At 42.7% G+C, this 19,505-nt stretch overlaps 4 protein-coding genes across 7 annotated transcripts; 2 read left to right on the plus strand and 2 right to left on the minus strand.

Moving 5' to 3' along the window:
* Positions 1 to 18: 18 nt before the first annotated feature.
* vac14 (vac14 homolog (S. cerevisiae)) lies at positions 19 to 3,707 on the plus strand. The gene has a single exon (XM_020094362.2). The coding sequence runs from the start codon at positions 19 to 21 to the stop codon at positions 2,389 to 2,391; it is 2,373 nt and encodes a 790-aa protein (XP_019949921.1). The 3' UTR covers positions 2,392 to 3,707.
* Positions 3,708 to 5,506: 1,799 nt separating this feature from the next.
* Positions 5,507 to 8,997, plus strand: trim35-13 (tripartite motif containing 35-13). Its single transcript, XM_020094372.2, has 6 exons — positions 5,507 to 6,634; positions 7,475 to 7,570; positions 7,668 to 7,898; positions 7,995 to 8,017; positions 8,106 to 8,224; positions 8,315 to 8,997. Exons 1-6 carry the CDS (start codon positions 6,233 to 6,235, stop codon positions 8,851 to 8,853), a joined length of 1,410 nt encoding a protein of 469 aa, XP_019949931.2. The 5' UTR covers positions 5,507 to 6,232; the 3' UTR covers positions 8,854 to 8,997.
* Positions 8,952 to 15,492, minus strand: slc27a1a (solute carrier family 27 member 1a). 3 transcript variants are annotated; one of them, XM_020094366.2, is made up of 13 exons: positions 15,095 to 15,492; positions 14,118 to 14,285; positions 13,631 to 14,025; positions 12,848 to 13,015; positions 12,188 to 12,257; positions 12,015 to 12,106; positions 11,815 to 11,924; positions 11,503 to 11,712; positions 11,294 to 11,420; positions 10,806 to 10,943; positions 10,356 to 10,520; positions 10,082 to 10,228; positions 8,952 to 9,977 (listed from the first exon to the last, which is right to left on the minus strand). In XM_020094366.2, exons 2-13 carry the CDS (start codon positions 14,282 to 14,284, stop codon positions 9,820 to 9,822), a joined length of 1,947 nt encoding a protein of 648 aa, XP_019949925.2. In that variant the 5' UTR covers position 14,285; positions 15,095 to 15,492; the 3' UTR covers positions 8,952 to 9,819. The 3 variants fall into 3 exon arrangements, with proteins under 3 accessions (XP_019949925.2, XP_019949924.2, XP_019949926.2); XM_020094365.2 differs by having other exon boundaries at positions 14,724 to 15,170; XM_020094367.2 differs by having other exon boundaries at positions 14,709 to 15,167.
* Positions 15,478 to 18,957, minus strand: ptger1c (prostaglandin E receptor 1c (subtype EP1)). 2 transcript variants are annotated; one of them, XM_069524572.1, is made up of 3 exons: positions 18,821 to 18,957; positions 16,207 to 17,049; positions 15,478 to 16,060 (listed from the first exon to the last, which is right to left on the minus strand). In XM_069524572.1, exons 1-3 carry the CDS (start codon positions 18,821 to 18,823, stop codon positions 15,821 to 15,823), a joined length of 1,086 nt encoding a protein of 361 aa, XP_069380673.1. In that variant the 5' UTR covers positions 18,824 to 18,957; the 3' UTR covers positions 15,478 to 15,820. The 2 variants fall into 2 exon arrangements, with proteins under 2 accessions (XP_069380673.1, XP_019949787.2); XM_020094228.2 differs by lacking the exon at positions 18,821 to 18,957 and having other exon boundaries at positions 16,207 to 17,156.
* Positions 18,958 to 19,505: the final 548 nt, after the last annotated feature.

The following is a 19,505-nucleotide window of genomic DNA, read 5'->3' on the forward strand; positions in this document are numbered from 1 at the left end:
TTGACCGCAGCCACCATCATGAACCCGGAGAAGGACTTCTCGCCGCTGACGCCCAACATCGTGCGGGCTCTGAATGACAAACTGTACGAGAAGAGGAAAGTCGCTGCTTTGGAGATCGAGAAGCTGGTGCGAGAGTTCGTTGCTCAGAACAACTCCACGCAGATCCGACATGTCATCCAGATCCTGGCGTCGGAGTTTGCCCTCTCCCAGCACCCCCACAGCCGCAAAGGGGGTCTGATCGGACTGGCAGCCTGCTCCATCGCCCTCGGTAAGGACTCGGGTCTGTATCTGAAGGAGCTCATCGAGCCCGTGCTCACGTGCTTCAATGACTCAGACAGCCGCCTGCGCTACTATGCATGCGAGGCCCTCTACAACATAGTCAAAGTGGCCAGGGGAGCCGTGCTGCCCCACTTCAACCTGCTCTTCGATGGCCTCAGCAAGCTCGCCGCAGATCCAGATCCCAATGTGAAAAGCGGATCCGAGCTCCTGGACAGACTGCTGAAGGACATAGTGACAGAGAGCAACAAGTTTGACTTAGTGGCGTTTGTCCCGCTGCTGAGGGAGAGGATCTACTCCAATAACCAGTATGCCAGGCAGTTCATCATCTCCTGGATCCACGTCCTGGAGTCCGTGCCAGATATCAACCTGTTGGACTACCTCCCCGAAATCCTGGACGGGCTCTTCCAGATCCTGGGAGACAACAGCAAGGAGATCCGCAGGACGTGTGAGGTGGTGCTGGGAGAGTTTCTGAAGGAGATCAAAAAGACTCCATCCAGCGTGAAATTTGCAGAGATGGCCAACATCTTGGTCATCCACTGCCAGGTCGCGGATGAGACCAAACTCACAAACGACCTGATCCAGCTGACAGCTATGACCTGGATGAGAGAGTTTATCCAGCTCGCAGGCAGAGTGGTGCTCCCCTACACCTCTGGCATCCTAACTGCAGTGTTGCCGTGCCTCTCCTACGACGACAGAAAGAAGAACACAAAAGAAGCTGCCAGCGCCTGTAACCACAGTCTGATGAAGCTGGTGACTGCTGAAGATGATGAGGATGAGGAGGAGGAGAAAAGTGGAAGCACGGAGTCGCCGGCCAGGGAAGACGGACATCCAAAGAAGGAGACAGACAGCAATGATATGCTGAATGCATCACAAGAATCTGTTGGTTTCAGTAATATCAGCTTCTTTACTCCAGCGAGTGCTGACAGGCCTCAGGTAACACTGGACCTGGATGGAATTGTTCAGGTATTGGACCGTCACCTCCGCGACTCCTCCACTGGCATGATGACCCGTATAGCCGTGCTCAAATGGCTCTACCACCTCTACATCAAGACGCCACGCAAAATGTTCCGTCACACAGACAGCTTGTTTCCCATGCTGCTGAAAACACTGTCTGATGAGTCTGATGAGGTGATCCTGAAAGATCTGGAGGTGTTAGCTGAGATTGCATCATCTCCTGCCGGCCAAACGGACCAAGCGGGCACCTGTGACGGCACCGACAGCAAACTGGTGCTCAAGGTCCCAGACGGTGCCAAGCCTGGACAGCAGCACAGCACGGGCTCCAAAGCAGCGGACTCCTCCCCCTCCACTCCAAGTATGAACTCCTACTTCTACAAGTTCATGATCAACCTGCTGAAACGCTTGAGTCAAGAGAGGAAGCTTCTGGAGAACAGAGGAGCTTTCATCATCCGGCAGCTGTGTTTGCTGCTTCATGCAGAGAACATCTTCCACTCCATGGCTGACATCTTGTTGAAGGAGGAGGACCTCAAATTTGCCTCCACTATGGTTCAGACGCTCAACACCATCCTGCTCACCTCTGCCGAGCTCTTCCAGTTACGCAACCAGCTGAAAGACCTGCGCACTCCGGAGAGCTGTGCTCTGTTTTGCTGCCTCTATCGTTCCTGGTGCCACAACCCTGTGGCCACTGTGTCGCTCTGTTTTCTCACACAGAACTACAAACACGCCTACGATCTCATCCAGAAGTTTGGAGATCTAGAAGTGACGGTAGACTTCCTGATGGAGGTGGACAAACTTGTACAGCTCATAGAAAGCCCCATTTTCACATACCTGCGCCTGCAGCTGCTGGATGTGGAGAACAACCCTTATCTGATCAAGGCGCTGTATGGTCTGCTGATGCTGCTGCCACAGAGCCAGGCCTTCCAGCTGCTCTCCCACCGCTTGCGCTGCGTCCCTAACCCAGAGCTCATGAGGACTGTGGACGAGTCCAGGTACATGGACTCTAAACAGCAAATGGCCTCCAAACGTGCCTCGCACACTCAGATGGATTACAACGAGCTGCTCCAGCATTTCGACCGCGTCCAGAGCAAACATCTGGAGGTGCGACACCAGCGCTCTGGACGTGCCTCTGACCACCCTGACAGGAAGCTGATGTGAAGTCATTGTGCCATAGCGACCTCAGGTCATTAGTCAACAGTAATAAAGGGGTGAAGGAAATTATGTCTTTCAGTACAACTATAAATATATATAGTTGTACTCAAAGATGCTAATGAAGCCAAAAAGTATTAAGTGACACTGGATATAGAATACATTTTCACTAAACATGTCTTATGTTTGTACATTTCTTTGCTAATAATGAGGAAAAGATTATGTAACAAGTAAAATACACTTAAAACAGGAAACAGATTTAATACTCATCAGATTGTACTGTGAAGATTCAAAGAATGTACTTAAACCCCCACATCATCACCAGTGGTGGTGATGATGTGGCCGTGTCCCGAGTTATAATCACGCTCTGTCAGCTGCCGAGGCTTTATTTCCAGCACAGATGAAATGTTCACAGTATTTCAAGTGAAACTGACATGCATGCCAGTGTTAAATATTACACTTGTGTCATTTACCCTCCACGTGAACCACAGTATTTTCACGGTGTTTCCGTCTGAGCAGTACAAATAGAGCATGAACTCTTTGTTGCCTTAATCTCATGACAGCCAGGAAAGAAATCTGCTCCCAGCTCAACTGAGGTGAACTCTGCAAGCTGTGGGTGGCTGATTGCTGGTATAAAAACTGGATAGACCCAAATTGTTCCACCTCTTGCCATTTCTTCCTTATTGCAGTTGATCAAAAACTTGACTTAACACACTTCCTTAGCTTTTATTTCACATTCGTACTTACATACTCCTCAGCCGATTTATATCTCTCTTTGTGCAGTGTCTCTTTGTCTTGTATTCCTTTAAAAAAAATAGTCTTGTGTGAAATTATTAAAGTGGACCACATGTTTTAAATCATACTTCATTTTTCATGTTTATGTATTACACACAACCTGTGTATTTAGAAAAGATGGTTGAGGGAGGAAAAGATGAAAGCAACGTCCTCTTCTTCGGTCAGAACCTGAAGCCTTTTGAAAATGTTTTAATCAATATTTTGCACATATTTAGATTTTATTATTAAATGTTGCTTACTGTACATCAAGCTTGAAATGTAGTAAGTCTTACTTTGCGCTACTTTGCATTGTGATCATTTTTTGTGTATGTTCCTGCTGTGGTTAAATGTTATACAGACTAGACTTTACTGAAGCGAATGAATGGCAGCAGACTTTTTTTTTTTTCAGACAAAGTTTGCTTGTACTTTTTTAATTGTAATAAATATAATCTTTCACCTGTTTAAATGGCTCCTAGACCTTAAAAGCAAATCACTGCAGTAAATGTAAAACTGTATCTATGCCTATTATAAAAAAATATATATAAATGAAATGCAACAGTGTTTTTGAATCATTGTTTTTACAAAGTTGAAAAATTAATGAAATTGAAGGTAAAGATTTGAATACTGAATTTAATATGCAAACACGTGAAGTCAGAAAAATAATTTAAAATACACATTAAATGACTCAATGTGAATTAATATCGTAGAGCTTATTGCTGCATATAAGAAGCTCATTATACCGTGTAGCTCCTATATATCTCTCTTCCATATCTGGCCAATGTGACTGATTTTTGTTAAAGTTTTACGTCTCCTCTGCAGTTGAAAACCTTGGTCTGAAAATGAGCTGAGCTGTGCTGAAACTAGAGGAGCTGGGACTCTCTAGTCGTCACTCATCTGCTGCTGGCCCATTTGTTGCTGAACACCCATGGTACATACTGTACATGGTTAACATAGGTCTTACTCCCTGGTCGAGACCGTATTAGTCAAGAGGTCCTGTGCCGTATTTTCTAAACTACTTTTGTACTTCAAAGTTCTTTGTAACTCTTGTTTGGAGAACTTCTGGAAACAACATGTTGCTGAAGATTGTCCTGGGAGTCTTGGGTTTCCACAGAAATGATGCACATGGAAAAACACAGTTTCTGCCCTGTGCTGCTGATCTGGAGTCTTTCCCAGATCATCACAACGCGTTTCCCAAACATTCAAGGATTGTAAGGTAAGTAGAATGAAAATACCTTCAAGCATAATTGTTTATTTCTTTCTTATTTTCAAAGTGTGGAGCATATATCCTGATAATGAAGTGTTGACAAGTTAATCCACAAAGTCAGAAAACATAGGACCAGCTTAATGTTTGTATGATATAGTTGACAATGGTTATATTCTTATCTGCCATTATTAACAGAATCGGTTGGAAATTGAAACTTCCCCAGGGGATCTGTGACGTATGCACTGTTGACGGTTGCTCATTATCTCTGTTTGCTTCTGTATCTCAATAAGAGGCCTTTCTGCACACACACAGACACACACAGACACACACAGACACACACAGACACTCAGGGAGATGTGTGTAAACGTTAACACACACTGCTGCAAAATCCACCTGTATTTCGACAGTTTATTTCATCTCAACCCATTGGAATCGATTTCAGTCTCAAAATTCAATTATACTCTATACCAACTTTAACCATAATGAATTTTTAAGGGAAATTGATATTTGAAAAACCTTTAAATCAAATGAATTCCTATTAAAAAAAACATTTATTATCTTTAATGTCTGATACCGATATATTGGATGATTTGTACATATCAAAAATAAAAAAATTGACAATGATTAGTAAGATTTTAAGACACGAGATTGAGGCTTTCAAAATGTGACCATACATTCTAAGAGAAAATCCAACTACAACTAAATTTATAGAACTTGAAGTGAGAAATGATCATTCTTGAATAAAATGTTAACAGAAATGCTCATATCTTTTCTGAATTGTCTACTCTGTAAAAATAAACGTTTTCACATCTGTGCATATTTGCAAACATAAATGCTAAATAATGATGATTGTATTTTTTGTTACATTGCCATATTATACGTGATATTGTGTTTCAGAGGGAATTGTTTAACATTTCAGACAAAGCCTCAATGAGCTAATGTGTTTGACCTATACAACATACAGTAATAACTTTCCTGTCTGTGTAATTTAAAGTCTGAATCCTAACATAGCATGTGTGAGACATAACATACAGTGTATTATACACCAGAGTTAAAGCAGCACAGGTCCACACAGTGTTTCCTTGTGCTAGGATCATATTCTGCAGGTTCTTATTTCTCTCTACGCTCTTGGTCTATTTTTAAAGCAGCATTGATTCTGGTCATCTGACTCCCACAACAACGTCTGGACAAACAAGGTCAGCTAACTGTTAAATGCTTTTGAAATTACCAAATGAATCTTCACAATGCTTTGAAATACCCTCTGTTTGCTTTTAAAGAAAAAGTCAGTGGTGAGCTGGTTGAGTAACGTGAGCTGTGTTCAGAGTTTGGGGGGTTTGCGTGTCATATTTTAAAAATAACCATGCGTCAGTTCTTAAAAAGCTGTTGCTTAAAGCTAAACTTATCTGTGAAAATAAATGTCCTGGTGGTCAGCAGGAGGATATTTCTCTACTCACATAACTTCAGTCCAAATCTGTCTATATATACAGTATGTCCACCCCGACTCTTATTTGAGAGGCTGTTTCTTCATTACACTGTGACAGGCTGTTTCAACAGTCTTCTCAAATAACTTGGAGGTGTTTCTGGCATAATTCAAATCTAAAGTCCCTCGTGAGTGCAAATCTTCCACTGTCACTTTACTCTCCTCTGTCATGCTCAGGTTATCCAAGCGTGACGCCAGTTTGTTTTATTCTGAGGTGTAGTGTTAATTTGAGAATGAGCAATGTGCATACTCAACAAAGCATCATAACATGAGATATGACTTGAGGAGCTAAAGCATTAACACTTATTTCTGAGGGTAAAATGAGGTAGCTGTGCAGAGCCATGGGAGGGGCCTGGGATCCATGCCTTGCCATTAAAACACTATGAGTGAGAATGGCCAGCAGACGTGCTCATCCTGAGGATGACCTTTCCTGTCCGATCTGTGGACATATTCTCAGCCAGCCAGTGGTGCTCAATTGCAGGCACCGATTCTGTAAAGCTTGTCTGAAAGACAGCTGGGACACACAAGGCGGCGGGGATTCAAACTACTGTCCTCTGTGCTGGCGCTGTTCCTCCATGGAACAAATAGTGGTGAGCTCTGTGCTGGAGAAGGCCTGTGAGTCATTCAAGGACGACAGGAGCAAGAACGACCCAGAGGCTTGTAAAGAACATGGGGAGAAGCTCACGATGTTCTGTTTGGAGGATTTGGAGCCGATCTGTGGGGTGTGTGTGAAGGCAGCTGCACACACCGGACACAAGCTTTACCCCATTGGGGAAGGTGCTCATGACTGTAAGGTAAGCATGTGAAAGTCACATGGGTGGTCTCCTCAATATTTCACATCGGCAGTAGATTGTTAAACAACATCAGCTACTTTGGAAACCTGGCCATACCTAAAACATTCTTGCTGGAATTAATGTTAATGACATTTTTTTTTTACATACGTCACTTTGCCAAATTTAAAGACTTGTATCTAAGGTTGACAATAGTGTGAGTGACCCTTAAAATTGAAATGAGAACACAGTTGATCAGCTTCACAGTTTTTTTTTACTTTTTCTGCAAATTCACAAATAAAATCTTAATATCTATCCATTACTACATAATTAGAAGTGACTATTATAATCTTTCCAAAATGTAGAAAACGTATTGTTTTCTGTGTATTTAAATTGATTAATTACTACCTTTATCATTCTCTAAGCCTGAAACATGCGTCAAAGTGTTTGGCAGAGTTCATTAACTTTCTAATTTTAGGTTTATATTTTTGGTTTGTCGTTGCCGTCGGTATCCCGAGAGGACTGAAACTCGACTCCCACAAGGTTTCTGTGATGCGACATTCCTTCTACTCCTGCCGTCCTCTCAAACCGGGACACCTTGAGTAAATATTGTTGTAATGTGTCCATACCTGGACTCCAAGCTGCACAAGCTCGATTTTGTTTATGTTACGAGGGCATTAGATCATTCAGCGCAGCTTTGTTTCTTTTATTTGATGCTGCTCTATTGTTCAGCTTCGCATTTACACGGAATGCTGTCGTGGAAGAGTATGTGGCAGCTGAAAGCCCCACATTGAGCTGACAGCCTGGCCACCTGCCACACCGACCTTGTTTTTAAGTGTCAATGCCGTGTCACTGACTTTGTAGGAGGAACTGAAGAGTGCTCTGCTGCCTTTGAAAGACAAGTTGCAGCTGTACAAGAAGGTGAAAGTGGTCTGTGAGGAGATGGCAGAACACATTAAGGTACTTTGAGTCCCATCAGCACCAAATGTTACAAAGAGCACCACAAAGAGCCCCAGTGTGGAGGTGGTGATTACCCATCAATCATGTCTCTTTGCAGAACCAGGCTGAACACACTGAAACGCAGATCAGAGAAGAATTTGAAGCCCTGCACCGTTTCCTGAAAGAGCAGGAGGCTGCAAGACTTTCAGCTTTAAAGGCCGAAGAGGATCAGAAGAAGCTGATGATTAACCAGAGAATCGAGGAGATCAACAATGAATTGACGTCTCTCTCCAACACCATCAGATTAGTGGAAGAGGAGATGAAATGTCACGATATTGCATTTCTTAAGGTATAGTAGGTAAAACAGATGCTTGAGATTGTTGGTGTGACAAATCTTAACCAGCTGTTCACAAGAATTCATGAGGGTTGTCAATTTTGTTTTTAGAATTACAAGGAGACCGTAAGGAAGTAAGTGTTGTTACCACATCTAATATCCAGTTACACTTTTCTTTTAAAATAAATTAATTCAACTGACTGCTCACGTTTTTTTTTTCAGAACCTGGCGGACTTCCTATGACCCACAAGGGATTTCTGGTGGTCTGATTGATGTTGCCAAGCACTTGGGCTCACTGAAATACAAAGTGTGGGAGAAGATGAAGAGAATAGTCAGATACAGTGAGTTCCTCAAACAAGATAGTCATGTGTGCTTAGTCAGCTCTTTCCTTGCCACATAAGTAACTTCTACTTCTATTCCTCTTTCTCCAGATCCTGTGATTCTGGATCCCAACACAGCAGCTAGCTGCTTCATCCTCTCGGAGGATCTCACAGTGGTGCAGAACTCTACCCAGATCTTCAAGCTGCCAGACAACCCAGAACGCTTTGACATCAGTGCTGAGATGCTGGCCACTGAGGGCTATTCCTCCGGACGCCACACCTGGGAGGTGGAGGTGAAGGGCAACACCTACTGGGTGGTGGGAATCGCCAGCGACTCCATCAACAGGAAGGGGAAGCACGTGCTGACACCGGCGGAGGGTTTCTGGACTATTCGCTTTCGCAACGGAGAGCATAAAGCCTGCACGGCGCCATGGGAGCCGCTGAACATGACTAAGAAGCCGGAAGTGATAAAAGTGGTTTTAGACATGGACCGAGGCAAGGTGTCCTTTTATGACCCTGCAGAGAGGGCGCCTCTCTACACCTTCATGGATGTCATCACACCCAGAGCCTTCCCCTACTTCTGCACTGCCTGCAAAGAGCATCCACTGAGAGTCCTACCCACGAGGATATCCTTGTCAACAGACTTTTAATTCACCACTATCGCAAGAGATGATTGCAGGTTCAAGTTACAACACATGAAATCTGTAAATGCACCGCTGTGTTTTTCAAATGAACAAGTGAAACAAAGAAATGGTGAAAATATTTTAATTTGCGTTAAACAAATGTAGTCTGAATGATTTGAACTTGTAAATCTTTACCACTCATATTACTACATTGATAAGATTTAGAACATAACAGAAAAGTACAGTATGTGGGACTCAGGTTTGCATGGAACATAATCACGACTGCGATTTTTTCAATTTCTTTTGAAAAACATAAAAACAGGTGTGAACTTTCATATAAGGCACATACAGTACGTGTATTTGAAAACCCAAGCCAGTGTTGTTCAGAGGCTCAAATATAACATATGAGATTAGTTTTCCAACGCAAAAAAAAGACTCTATGGTTAGTGTTTGATTTAGTTGCCTAGTGTACAACCTAGTGTACAGCATCAAAGACCAGACTTCAAATTTGGTCTTTGATCAAAACACATGGCTGTAACTCAAAGTATCTTCACTCTCAAGAGTTTTCAAATCCTACACAGAAATACACTTGCAGCATAATCCAAACATGGGTAAAATACCCTGTAACTGAGTTTGACTTGACACTACCCGTGCAGTCCTATCCATGTTATTGTAACATGCTCCTATGTCAAATGGGTTATGGAAGACACCCATTCTATGACCGGTGAGGCTCAAAGGCTTTTTGAGGTGTTCTTTCAATATTTTAAAGTTATTAAAGGAAATAAATGCCCTCACATTGTGCCCTGTCCTCATACAGTGTTAAAACATCCTCTGTAACAGTGGTCTCTCTATGTAAGTAGTTCTTTCAATTGTTCCGTGAACAATTAAAATCCAGGCAGGTCTGATCCCAACGTCAGCTGATGCCTCTTCTTCTCTATCTCTACATCATCTGTTTCACCAAGGCACCTTCACTGCCCTGCTGTGGCCGCCGTGTCATAGAGACATTCTTCCCTCCGCTATAGCAGTGTATAGCTCCTCATCAATAGCCTCATAACACGCAGCTCTGGTGTTCAAGAAGTAGATCTGGTCAGTTGTGAGACGTGGGTCGTATCCCTCCCTCTGCAGCCTGGTCTTCTGAATTTTAAATGTACCTATACAAGAATGTGCAGATGGATGGATTGTGATTTATTGTTGATGAAATCATCAGTGAAGGTTGATCGTTTTATGGACTCAGGAGGGATATGGGACAGTTTACCTGTGGTGTCTACATTTGGGGAGATTCGCAGGAACACAGGTCGAGCATACGGAGGAAGAGCACGCTGGATTTGCTTCAAGAAAGCATTGCAGTCAAAACTCCCTGTAGCATCGGCAATGGCAGCCATACCAGCCTTACCCTCCACACCTATAATAATAATAAATAAGAAAAGTGGAGATAATGGTTATCAAGTAGTGTGTACAGTCAAAATCAATGTGTAACAACAGGTAATAATATGATGTTACAACACTAATACAACAAAGTTAACAATCACCTGGCACAGCCGCACCATACACTGCCACATCAGTCTGACCCAGAAGACTGCTGAGTATGCCCTCCACCTCAGTGGTGGAGACATTTTCTCCCCGCCAGCGGAATGTGTCTCCACCACGGTCTCGGAAGTACATGTAGCCCATGTCATCCATCACCAGCACGTCACCTAAGGCAGACATATGAGTAAAAACTCTATGTCTAGTCCACAATCATAAACTATTACGACTGCTATTACTCACACTGGCAAAGGAAGCAATCTAACATTGCATCAAGTTTTCAAGTTTCAAGATTTAGGAGCTATAAATATATTTATCAACAATTTTACGACTGCTTGCATTTAAAAAGAAAATGCATACAGCAAGCTAATGTATGTTGAGTGTTAAAATGCAATATAAGTAGCACATAGCTGCAATATTAAGATACATTTTGAAGAATACAAAGAATTGTCAACCTGATAAATATGCAGAGTCGTTTTTCTTGAACACATTATGAGCTATCTTCTTCTTTGTAGCATCCTGATTCGCGTAACCATCAAATCTTCGTAATGGGTCCTGCTGGTTGATCCGACCCACCAGAAGCCCCGGCTCCCCTGTAAGACAAGGAGGAGTTAAACAGAGTGCTTTCAGAAGACCAACTCAATTAAAGGAGACATATTATACTTTCTCTATAAATAATTGGGTTTATAATTTTAATTTGGGTTATTACTTTATATTGTTTACATGCTTTACTGTTCAGAAAACACATCGCTCATACTGTCCAATGCTGCAGCTCTTCTGTTCAGCCTCTGTCTCACACACTTTTTCTTTTTACTTTGCAGGCCAATTAAATATACATAAACACTATATACACACGACAAGAATGAAAAACTACCAAAGCATAAAATGTCTCCTTAAAAAAATCACACACTACATCCAGCAAAGCCATCGTCGTATTAGTTACCAGGGCGGCAAGGAACACAGAGGCCCCGGCTGTCGCGAATTAGCTCCATGCTGTCCTCGTCTACCCTCACCAGACGGATGGGGTACACATTGGGTAGAATGCGACTGTTGAATCCACAGGCTCCCACCTGGCAGAACAGAAATTAATTTAACTTTGATCCAATGCACATTTGATCAGTGAACACACATGTAAACACTGAGACGGCTGACCTTGCCATCCATGTTGGCAATGCTGCAGTTGCACTCTGTCGCTCCATAGAACTCGCCAATCTGTGCCACCCTGAAACGTTCTGTGAAGGCCTCCCACACACTTGGGCGCAACCCATTCCCCACGGCAAGCCGCACTTTGTGGCCCTTTTCTGACGGCCGCTCTGGCTGAGACAGGAGGTAGCGGCAGATTTCCCCAATATACTGCACAACCTACAAAGGGGAAGCAGACTTGTTATTGTGGCAGACTTATGTTTTATAGTTGTTGATCTCATAAAATATGGCACTCAATATTTTCCAGGCCCACGCTCTTACAGTGCAGTTGTACTTGATGCAATCTTCCCAAAAACGACTGGCAGAGAATTTCTTTTTCACCACCACAGTGAGGCCATGGATCAGACACTGCCCAACTCCCATGATGTTACCTGGCAAGAAGAGAAAGCTCATACGTCAGTGATGGAAACATTAAGAGGGGAAACCGTATTCATTAAGAGCTGGAGGCTGTCGTCACTCACCTGCTGAGTGATAGAGGGGCAGGCAGTCGTAGATTATGTCATCAGGGCGCATGCGGAAGGCAAAATACCCAAAAGCAGCGATTCTGTAGTAGCTGTAACAGGGACACAAAGACACATATCATGACAACTCTGGAGGGTGGTGTTTTTTTGAGTAGTTGTTCAAGAAAACGTACCGACTATGCACCACAATGGCGGCCTTGGGCAATCCTGTGGTTCCAGAAGTGTAGATATAAAACAGACGGTCTGCAGAAGAGAAGGCAACAGAGCATTAAATTTACAAACCGGAGTCTTCATGGCTTTTCATTCACTGAGGGAATTTAACAGAAAAGTCAGAGTAAAATGCCTTTTCATGGCAATACTGACTATTTTAACTGTTAAGTATAGTAATTTTAAGACTCACACCTTCAATGCTGACTTATACCTTATGTTCGTTAATCTGAGACAGATGTATCATTTTTATTCAGACGGTACACGTCTTAACCAATCATACTTGATATCCTCCTCTAGACAGCTTTTGCTAAAATGTCATTATCTGTCCTGAATTCAGAATGAGTGATATATCTCAAAGTTCTGCCCAGCCAAGCATTCACGTCCCCAGGTTTGAGTTAAATAATTACTGGGAAGCAATTTCAGATCAGAAACTTGACAACAAAGAAAAACGAATTACTGCACAGCATCTCCCTGGGAATTCAGAATAGAGAGGAAAAAAATGTAAATCAGAGGTTATCAACCAAACACGGTTTGGACTATGTTTGAAGAGGGTTATGTAAAATGAAACTACTCATTAGCATGGAGATTAAGTTTCGAATGCAGTAAGAAGATTAGGTACTCACCGTTCATGCCTTTAGAGGGAACACAAGGTGTAGGAGGATGTCGGGATGCAGAGGCTAAATTTGGGTCCAGAGGTTGAGCACCCAGAGAGGCTGCATGTTCTGCACTGAGGTCTCCTGTAGAAAACCGTACCATAGACTGGGTGATGGAGGAACTGACTTCCAACATGGCTGAAAGAGGGAGAGGAGAGAGCATCAGTTTATGTACTTCTGCAACTGCAATAAGGAAATTCAGTTAGGTCGGTTAGTTTAGTTAAATAAGAACAAACTGTAAACACATATCTAATAATATAGGGGAAATGTGGGTAAACTCATTTCTGAAGCCATACCATTAATCCTGTACAACTGATAAATACAAACGCTACATATTGGAGACCAAAGACTATAAAGACAATAGAAAAGTGTTTGTGTCGTCACAAAGAAAAGTGAAGCAAATGTTAACCGATTTAACGATGGGGCAGAAAGAGTTTTATGAGCATCGTGATCACAGATAGTATGTTCTGACTGAATGATACGTCAGAGATGGAATATTAACAGTGTGACACCACGGAAAGAAATGTTGACCACCTCTCATGATGTCAGACAAAACAGGAAATGTGTTGCTGAGGTTGATCAATGTTTTACTTTGGCCTTTAACAGCAATATTATCACAAGTGGTATGATATTATCCTGTTATGTTATCGTACTGTAATACAACCAATTAGAATAAACGCTGTCACTGTTAAAGAATTAAAAAACGAAATACAAATGCCATGATCGGCTTTTCCTGCCCGAACACATTCTTACCATCTGCAAGCTCAGCTCCGAACACAATAGCCTGTGACCCCGAAACCCTGATACAGTGCAGGAGGGAGTCATGGCGCAGGTTGAAGTTGATGAGTGCAGCTTCCACCCCAACCTTGGCCAAGCCCAGCCAAAGTGCCACCTGCAGCGGCCTGCTTTCCATGAAGAGGGCCACCACATCCCCGGAGACCCACCCCTGACCTCTTGCCCAGTGGGCGACCGCGTTGGAGTGCTCGTCAAGCTGGGTGAAGGTCCAAGTTTCCCCCGTAGCCTCGTAGATCAGTGCCGGTTTGTTTGGGTGAAGTTTTACAGTCTGAGCGAAGATTGAAGGAATATTGGCTCCATTTCGTATGTAACGCCACAGAGACAGCTTCACTCTGAACAGCACATACAGGCCACTGTTGAGGGCCAGAGGGGAGGAAGATAAGTCAAGGGTGGATGTACATCAGACCACAAGCATCAGAAATGTATTCTGTCACATCCGACTTACTTGAGGTCTCTCTTGGCGGTGCATGCTGCAACATAGAAGTATTTCCAGCTTCTGGTGCCGAGGTATACCCCGAGTCCTGCTGCGAGACTCCAGGGCCAGGACACCCCAAAGAGATGCAACAGTCCTATCGACCCCAGAGAGGCTGAGACGCTTGCTGCATTGTGCATTCTTGTCAGGAAGGAAATAGGAAAAGATGGGTTTTAATTTAAGTCTGTGGATTTCACTAAGGAAATTGAATTACTGTAGAGCAGGTTGTGCATACAAGTGTGTTTAAATATGGATGTAAATGCACTGCAAAACAAAATTAATCATGATATTATCATCGATAATGCCTCTGTGATTCCCAACCCTAACATATCATGTATTTATGTGAATATAATAGAATATATAATATAATAATAACAGTTTTAAGCAATAGTTCGTCGGATTCATCTGGAAATTCTGAGATGCAGTTTGTTTAAAACCACTTATCTTTTGTTACATCTTCTGTGTGAATTGTGTAAAATAATATATACGTATACGCATATGTTAGTTAAAAACCAGCGCTATTACACATGAGTTAACTCCAGGGGACTAGCATGGCTAACTTACATCACACAACCTCACCTACGACTGGATGCACTGAGGCGGTGTCACCCTTCACCCACTGACCCCGACGCTCCTCCGAACTTCTTCCTCAAGTTTGTTTCCCCCCCCCCCCGAGGACACAGACGAGTACTGTGCTCGTCCTCCGCTTACCGGGGGCCACGTGAGGGGCACAGCTCCGACGTGACGGCTTCACACCAACCGGTACTTAAATAAACGTTGGAGCACTTTTACAGTTTGATGCTAATCTGCGCGGTAGTTGTTGCTGAGCGGTAGCACACTTTTGAACAATGGACGCTACATTTAGAAGTGTAATCTACCGACGCTGGGAGACTCCTACAGCCTGTCTGTGGGCTGGAGGGTGAAGTTAGTGCTCGGGTAGCGGGACTGACCTTGCTGGGAATGAGAGCAGTGAGCTGATGCGAGCATCGGGCTGTTCTCTCTACTCCATGTTGAACAGTCTCCGTCAGAGAAGCACCGCCCATCCCGGCAGTGAGCGTCCTCCGGCAGCTTCGCCATTGGTTCAACTCGACGCTTCTCAAACTTGTCTCATTTTTTGATTGGACAACATCAACTGCTGCCTGGTTGCCAATCTACGCGATTGGCTGGAGGCTGCAAGTGATAGTGGTGCCGGCATGGATTACTAACTACTTTCTACTTTGTTTGTGACAGTTCATGGCTTCTGATCGTGTCTGAGTTTGGTTTAAATGTTATATCTTTAGGCTACACGCCAGGTCAGTGGGTGGCAGTAATGTACGCGAGAGAAGAAGAAGAAGAGGAAGAGGAGGAGGAAGAGGGGGAGGAGGAGGAGGAAGAAGAAGAACAAGTAGAACAAGAAAAACAAGAAGAACAAGAACAAGAAGATCTCAACTGATGTATATTGTGACATTATGTTAAAAGCCATTCCCATTCCAAATCTTACAGTTCTGCACTGTGTGCAACATGGATCACTGGATATACGATGGTCCTTAAGGGCAAATGACAACGGCAAATGGGGAATAACTGGCAAATCACAAAACACATTTGCCTTTGTGTTTTGTATATTTGCTCTTTTGATTCCCCATTTGTTGTCAATTGCCCTTCAGGGTTGCTCTGTTTGTTTAACAGGAGCAACATGGTCATTGCAGACTGAAGGTTTGCCTGCGTTGGTCTGCACAGGAACTATTTCCCGTCTCTAACGGTCTCTGTGTGTAGAAACAGCAAACTCTCAAAAGCACCACTCTCCTCAGCAAGATGTAGACCCAAGGGTCTAAGATCTGATTCCAGGAGGCCATACGTAAACTCAGGAGAGTAAACCCATCTTGATCATTGTCCAAGGTTCTGGGCCTTTGGTTGATCTGCCTCACAAGAATATGGACCTGAAACGTAGGAGAAATATCGACTCACTCATGATGATAAAGTATAGCCAGCTCTATAAACTACAATATTCTTTGAAAATACCTGTATGTGAAAGGTGGAGATGGTTCCAGAAACAAATTATGCGATCCAAATAAGTATTACTTACAAGAAAGGGGCTCCAGCACACACAGGAAACCACAGTGAGCACCGCCAGTTGCGCCATCATCTCAACGTCCAATGAGCAAAACGAGGCGGAAGTTGATGCGGAAGATGGACGATGTGTGCAGCGAGCTTTTGATTTTGCATTCGTATTGCAGGGCTTAATTCTGGCCTGCAGCAATGCCACACCACTGAGGATGTTGCAGAGTAGAGAAAGAGTGAGCGCTGTGAGGCCCAGACATGAGAATGTCGAAGCCAGATAGGTGTCAGGTTTAGATTGGAATCGTTGGATGGGTAAGAAACACCATGTGCCAGGAGACTGAGGAGTATAAGTCCCTATGGCAAAAAATGGTAGAACTGCCAGTATGAGTGCAAGAAAAGACAGGAATAAAACAACACGTCGTACATGAGTCACTGTAATCACAGCAGCATGGAAAAATGGCTGGGTGATGGCCATGCAGCGCTCCACTGCCATCGCACCACCAAACAGTAAAGGGCATAAGCCAAAAAACACCATACTTGCCCCAAAGACTTGACAGAATGTGGTGGGCCTCGTGGCTTGCATTTTATACTGCTGATTCAAGTGCAAATACAGAGCGAAGGCTCCTGGGATCACATGACCTCCCAGGTCAGCTGCTAGCAAACACACAGTTAACAGCAGGAATGGTGCTTTCGATTGGCGGCGGAATCGGACGCGGGACCTGGCCAAGATGCCCAAAGCAGTGAGGTTGGAGATGGCACCAAATGTCATGGTGAAGCAGGACATCCCTATGCCTGAAGATGTGATTGGTGGCCATGTGCTGCCATTCCGCCAGAGACTTGGCTGCTCTGAGGAGTTGATCTTCATATCCTGGTGGAGAGTTGATGGCATAGATTAGAAGAAGGGGAAAATAAAGTCATGAGTATAGCCGGTGTCGTCATTTACAGAGAATCAGGAACAAATTTAAACTTCTTTACATAGTTCAAAGCCACTCGTGTTTTAATGTCACCCTGTAACACCCGTTATCTAAAATGTGTCAAATGGTGACAACTGAGTCTTGAATGCAAAAGTGTGTACCAGTATGATACATGCTTCACTGGGCAGCTCAAAGACTCATTACAACAAGTGGTCTGCCAATGACACTTGGGACTTAAAGACCTTAATTAAAAAAGCCACACATTTACAAGCAATAATGAATGGAGTGGATTAAAGTTCTGCTGAGCACACATTTTTTGTCCTTGCCTGTCATGCACATTAAAGGGCATAGATGTATTCTCACAAAAGTAAACTTTCAACAATATGAATGTTAATAGAAATTACAGTGTCCAGCAATTTTAATGCAGCGTGTCTCATTTGGGAGGATAGTCGCCTCAGGATTATTAAACTAAGTCATTTTACTGCCTTTTTGAAAAAGAATGGAACTTGTGTCAGTTTTGCAAATTCCATTTGTGTATGCCTGTTTCACAAAATATTCTTTGCTTTTATTTGTTTTGACTTGTAAGAGCTCCTCACTTGTCATGAACCTTAAGGCTCATTTACCGTTTCTTTTATTCTAAGTCCACCTTTCCTATGCTGCAACCCTGCGCTTGCATGTCTCCCTAATGTGTTACTATATTTCACACAGTATTTTACTTTCGCCTGAAGTGTCAAAATGCCTCAGTTTGTGTGTCTGTGTTGAAAAGGGAGGTGGAGATGGGTTTAATTGTGGGATAGATAATTACTTACAGTCACTCTTACCAAAACTAAAAAGCTGATGTGTGATGTTTGTCAGTGCACAATTCCCCCCCTGTTGTGATACATGATGCAAAAAGCACCATATCTAATATTGTAACAGATTAAATAATTATCACTTTACAGAGAGATTTTATTGTGGATGGAAATCTTAAAAGAAGACGTATATAACAAAAGTTTCAATAGCTGACATATTTTATTTATAAGAAGATGAGAAGGAGTCAAACCAGTAGATACATTTAATAGCCTGATGTCAAATCATGACCAACACAAAACCTGGCTTTTTATTTCACAACTTCCAAATAAACTGTTTTATAACCTCAAAATAGATGTTCTGCTCAAACACACTGCTCTTCCTCGTGCCCACACTATTAACTCACAGTTCATATGTATATTATCAGCTTTAATTAATTTTATTATAACAATAAGAATGATTCTGATTTTGATTATTTCCCAATTACTAGTTACCCAAATTATGGAAAAACTGTATGTTCAGAATTATAATATCATCTGTTACTTAATTCTCCAGACAAATACTGAATTTTCTCACATATCACTCATGTTAAATTTTCTTTTGCGGAACACACAGTTCTTAAAAAAATAAGATATTTCTCAGACGCACTAAGAAACGCCCTGTTAATCTCAGGGCAGCTCTCCCAGTTCATTATACATGTCTTAAATAACTCATTATCGAGGATATCTCGATCTCTCTTTCTCCTCATGTCTCAGTTTTTATGAAAGTGGATTAGATCAATGAAATAAATGATGAATCCCATTTTTCCTAGAGATCCAACTCTTACATCAGTCATATATCCTACATTTAACGCATATTTTAGCTTCAGTCAGTCTAATGTGCTGCCTGAGAGGAATGTGCTTAGTGTTTTGTCTATGAATAATAAATGAAACTTACCATCGGATGACTCTGGATGAATGCTGGATTGCTCGGGATGGCTCAGGGGGAATGAAAAAGGACAAATATCTCTCTCCTGTCTGCTGAGCTGCCTGATTTGTCACATTCACTTATAACAATTGTCCACAATCATTTATTCTTCTTCTCCCTCCCACTTTCTCGTTCTCCCAGGTTGTCGGTCTCTCTCTCTCTCTCTCTCTCTCTCTCTCTCCCTCCGTTTCTCTCCACGTTTTATTATATCAACATGCTGGACGTGTAGTTTCAATCCTCCTTCACTCTGTTTTCCCTCTATCTATTTATCTCCTGCTCACCATTTGAACCAGAGCTGATCCTATCTGTCCTTTTCATTTTGTAATACTGATTCAGTGTTAGCTGAATACACGAGCAGCCAAATTCAGGGTCAGCTGCCACCAGTATTTTACAAATCAATTTCTTAATAATACAAAATGTTTATGTTTATGTGACTGGTGATGATGCTTATTAGATTTTTAAAGGGTTTCTGGTAAACTTGTGGGATCCAGTGTGAAAAATAAAATGCCTGCATGCTGAACATCAACCTGACTGATAAATATATTATTTATAAAAACACCTCTGTTTAAGAATGTTCTCATGCAGGAGGTTAAGCATAATCCTAAAGATGCATCAACATCGACTTTTCCAGTTTTCAGGGCTGCTTTCAGTTTGT

This window comes from Paralichthys olivaceus, chromosome 5 (genome assembly GCF_024713975.1).
Source record: "Paralichthys olivaceus isolate ysfri-2021 chromosome 5, ASM2471397v2, whole genome shotgun sequence".
Lineage (NCBI taxonomy): Eukaryota > Metazoa > Chordata > Actinopteri > Pleuronectiformes > Paralichthyidae > Paralichthys > Paralichthys olivaceus.